This window comes from Colobus angolensis, unplaced genomic scaffold (genome assembly GCF_000951035.1).
Source record: "Colobus angolensis palliatus isolate OR3802 unplaced genomic scaffold, Cang.pa_1.0 Scaffold181, whole genome shotgun sequence".
NCBI classification, from domain to species: Eukaryota; Metazoa; Chordata; class Mammalia; order Primates; family Cercopithecidae; genus Colobus; species Colobus angolensis.
Window position 1 is genome coordinate 108,638 of NW_012114944.1, and position 4,011 is coordinate 112,648.

Here is a 4,011-nt window from a genome sequence, read left to right on the forward strand (position 1 = left end):
GACTCCAACTTCTTCAGTTTGGGGACTTGGACGGGCTTTCCTTGCTCCTCAGCTTACAGACAGCCTATTGTAGAACCTTGTGATCATGTAAGTTAATACTTAATAAACTCCTCTTTATATATATATATATCTTCTATTAGTTCTGTCCCTCTAAGAGAACCCTGACTAATACAGGCCTCATCGCTGCCTCTACTGTCACCTACCAGGGAGGCTAGGCCATTCCCGTCATCTGTGGACTCTGTCTTAGCTCTGCTCAGATTTGGGAAGAACTCCAGGCTCTGCCATTGTCACCCCTGCACTGACATGTTTATATCGCTAAGACACTTGTGCAGGGTCTAGGGCTGGGCAGGGCTGGGCCCTGGGAGAGGGAAGAATCTGACACTCCTTGCTTTTGGAGTAATGCTGAAAACACAGAGAGGCACAGCAAGAGGAGCAAGGCAGGGTGGCTTCCTGGTGGAGGTGGTGGTTGAGCTGGGCCTGAAGGGTCAGGCAGTCAGTCCTTTTACATATGGAGTAGTGTGCTGGGGATGGGGAAGGGGGTGCTGCTTCGTGGGGAGGACCCAAGGAGAGTACGGAGCTGGGCAGTGCAGGGCATGTGGGGGTCACATCTGGCTGGTATGTGAGGCTGTGAGAAGGGAGATAGGGTGGGAGGGGAGGAAGGCTGGGGAATCAGGCAGGCAGGACCAGCTTGTGAGGGCCTCAAATGCCCCACTGAAGAGCTTCCACTTTGTCCTGAGAACAGTGGGGAGCCACCTAAGGATTTCAGTGAGAAGAGTGATGCGATTACATGTGCATTTCAAAAAGATGCCCCATGAAGGAGAGATTGTAGGGAGGAACAGGACTGAAGTCTTGGGACCAGCCAGGAGGCTGGTGTGAAGGCCAGGGTGATGCTGAGAGCTGACCTATGGCAGTGGCAGGGGCAGGAGCAGAGGGTGATTTGGGGGCTGTTCTGTGGCAGGATCAGCGGGACTTGGTGCTGCCTTGCTGGGATGAAGATACCAGACCTGTAGCCCTAGCCCTGCCACGTCCTCACTGGCATTGGCATATGATGGCCTCAGCCACTAACCTGAAACCTGCATCTGTACAGAGCCCCACCCTCCCTCACCTGGAGGCCCAGCTCCTGCCCCACGCCTTCCTGGCGGCCTCCTTCACCTCCTTGTTCCTTAGGCTGTAGATGACGGGGTTCAACATGGGTGTGACCATGGCGTAGAGGACTGTGAAGACCTCATCAGAGATGTGGGCTTCCTTGCTCTTGGGATTCATGTACATGAAGATGATGGTGCTGTAGAAAAGCAGTATCACAGCCAGGTGTGCTGAGCAGGTGGAGAAGGCTTTGCGGCGCCCGGCAGCCGAGGGCACCCTCAGGATGGTGGCCGGGATGAGCAAGTAGGACAGGCAAATAAATGCCAGGGGCACAGGCAGCAGCAGGCTGGAGCCCGCCAGCAGGAAGACTTCGCTGACCAGTGTGTTACCGCACGCCAGCTTCAGCACCGCCAGGGTCTCGCAGCTGAAGTGACTGACCACGTGGTGGCCACAGAAGGGCAGCCTCATGGCAATGACTGTCTCAGTCACCGACTTGAGGAGGCAGAGGACCCAGGCAGCTCCCGCCAGCAGCACACACAGTCGGTGGCTCATGAGCAGGCGGTATCTGCGCGGCTGGCAGATGGCCAGGTAGCGGTCGTAGGCCATGGTAGCCGGCAGCAGGCACCCCGTGGAACCCGTGGACAGGCTCAGACACATCTGGATGGCACAGCCAGTAAAGGAGATGGCCTTCCGGGATGACAGGAGGTGGACCAGCATCAGGGGCACAAAGGTGGACGCGTAGCAGATGTCTAGGGTGGACAGGTTGCCCAGGAAGAAGTACATGGGCGTGTGCAGGTGGACATCTAGCACGCTCACCGCCACAATGGCTGTGTTCCCCAGCAGGGTCACCAGGTACATGGCGGAGCACAGAGGGAAGAGCAGGTGCTCCAGGGCTGGGTAGCCAGAAAATCCTTTCAGAAAGAACGCGGACTGCAGAGTTCTGAAGGGATGAGCCACAGTTGGGATGAAAGGAGAGAGGGTACAGGGCACGGGGAAGCTCACAGAGCCCCTTCTGGGACGAGATGGACTGTCAGGATCTTTTCCAGCACTACCACACTTGCTCTTTGTGACGTCGGGCGATCCCTTTACCCTCTCTAGGCCTCAGTTTCTCCATGTGAAAAGTGAGGATTGATTTAGATCAGCATTCCCTGAATGTTAATCAGAACATTAGTAAGCAATCTGAAAAACCAATTTGAGACAACATTTGATTAATAAAAAATAAAGCTCTTTACTGCAGGACTTCTCGGAGCCTTTAATATGCTAATATGATCTATGACTCCCATAAAGCAATGTAGAACATGTGTACCCCAAACTTATTTGATCATGGATCCCCTTTTACAGAACACCCATTAACCTACTGCAGATAAGTGTTCTATGAACATAGTCTGGGAAACAGTGGGCTAGATCAACAGTTCTCAAACTTTAACATGCACCAGAATCACCTGGAAAGTTTGTTAAAACAGATTGTTGGGCCCCAAACCCAGTTTCTGACTCGGTGGGTCTGGGTGATGCTTCTGCTGCTGGTGCAGGTACCACACTTTGAGGAACTATTGGGCTAGATGGTCTCTGAGCAGGTGGAGATTCTCCTGGCTTTAAGGAAGCCTCTGAGCCATCATATTTGCTATTCCCACTGTCTGGAATGTCCTCAGCCTGCAGTGGTCTGACCTGTCTCTTCAGGCCTACTGTAGTGTCCATGAACAAAGCATACACCGTGCTGTGTGTCAGAGGGGCTGCTGACCTTGAAGGCTGTTGGTGGGCATGTTTCCCTGCCCCCTGCCCAGGGCCTGTTTCATTAGCTACCCTGTGTGGATTGGACCTTCATAATCTGCCTTCCTGTGGGTATCCCAGCTAAAATCTGATGGAGCTCTTGGCCCAGCTCCAAACCCCTCTGTTCTGTGGGCCAGAGCCAGGGTTGCTTTGACTTCATGAACTCCTAGGGTATTAGCATGGAACATGCCCAGAGGCCAACTTGTTGGATCTCCCATTGTATAGATGGGGATGCTGAGGTCACACAACAGGTCTCTGGAGAGGTGAAGCTAGAATCCAGCCCTCCCAACATACACCATACTCAGAGTGGGTGTATGCTTCTATTAGGTTTCAAACAATGCTTGTTCTTTTACGGTTCTAGATAGGTATCTGTGCCCCAGGTGCTGCCACAATCCTCTCACCAGCAAAAGAGCATGAGTCACCTCTCTTTAGTGTTCCAGGGTATCTGGCACGGTGTCATTAATCCCATGGGACATGATGCCAAAGCCTGGGCACAGCACAGTTTCTCTCAGTGCCTCCCTTACAGGAGACCATTTCTGTCTTTTATTCCTCCCTCACTTACTCACCCCAGAACCCGGAAGTGACTGAGGACCTACTACATGCCAGGTGGTGCCAGACGTGAGGGACCACTGAGGACAGGTATGCTCCCAGGCTGCTGAGTGCAAACCCTTCCTAGGCAGAGAGGACCCCTCACTCTCCCATACCCAGCCTCCCCCTCCCCTACTCTTCCATACCCAGCCTCTCCCTCCCCTACTCTCCCATACCCAGCCTCCCCCTCCCCTACTCTTCCATACCCAGCCTCTCCCTCCCCTACTCTCCCATACCCAGCCTCCCCCTCCCCCACTCTTCCATACCCAGCCTCTCCCTCCCCCCACTCTTCCATGCCCAGCCTCCCCCTCCTCCAACTCTCCCATACTCAGCCTCCCCCTCCCCCACTCTTCCATACCCAGCCTCACCCTCCCCCGACTCTCTCATCTCAGCCTCACCCTTCCCTGACTCTCCCATATCCAGCCTCACCCTCCCCCTACACTCCCATACCCAGCCCCAACCTCCTCCCACCTCCCATAGCCAGCCTCACCCTCCCCTGACTCTCCTATACCCAGCCTCCCCCTCCCCCAACTCTTCCATACCCAGCCTCCCCCTCCCCCAACTCTTCCACCT

At 54.6% G+C, this 4,011-nt stretch overlaps 1 protein-coding gene across 1 annotated transcript; it reads right to left on the reverse strand.

Annotated features, from left to right (window-relative positions):
- Nucleotides 1-1,101: 1,101 nt before the first annotated feature.
- Nucleotides 1,102-2,974, reverse strand: LOC105509901 (olfactory receptor 13J1). The gene is made up of 2 exons (XM_011939386.1): nucleotides 2,968-2,974; nucleotides 1,102-2,013 (listed from the first exon to the last, which is right to left on the reverse strand). Exon 2 carries the CDS (start codon nucleotides 1,939-1,941, stop codon nucleotides 1,102-1,104), a length of 840 nt encoding a protein of 279 aa, XP_011794776.1. The 5' UTR covers nucleotides 1,942-2,013; nucleotides 2,968-2,974.
- Between the last annotated feature and the right edge of the window lie 1,037 nt (nucleotides 2,975-4,011).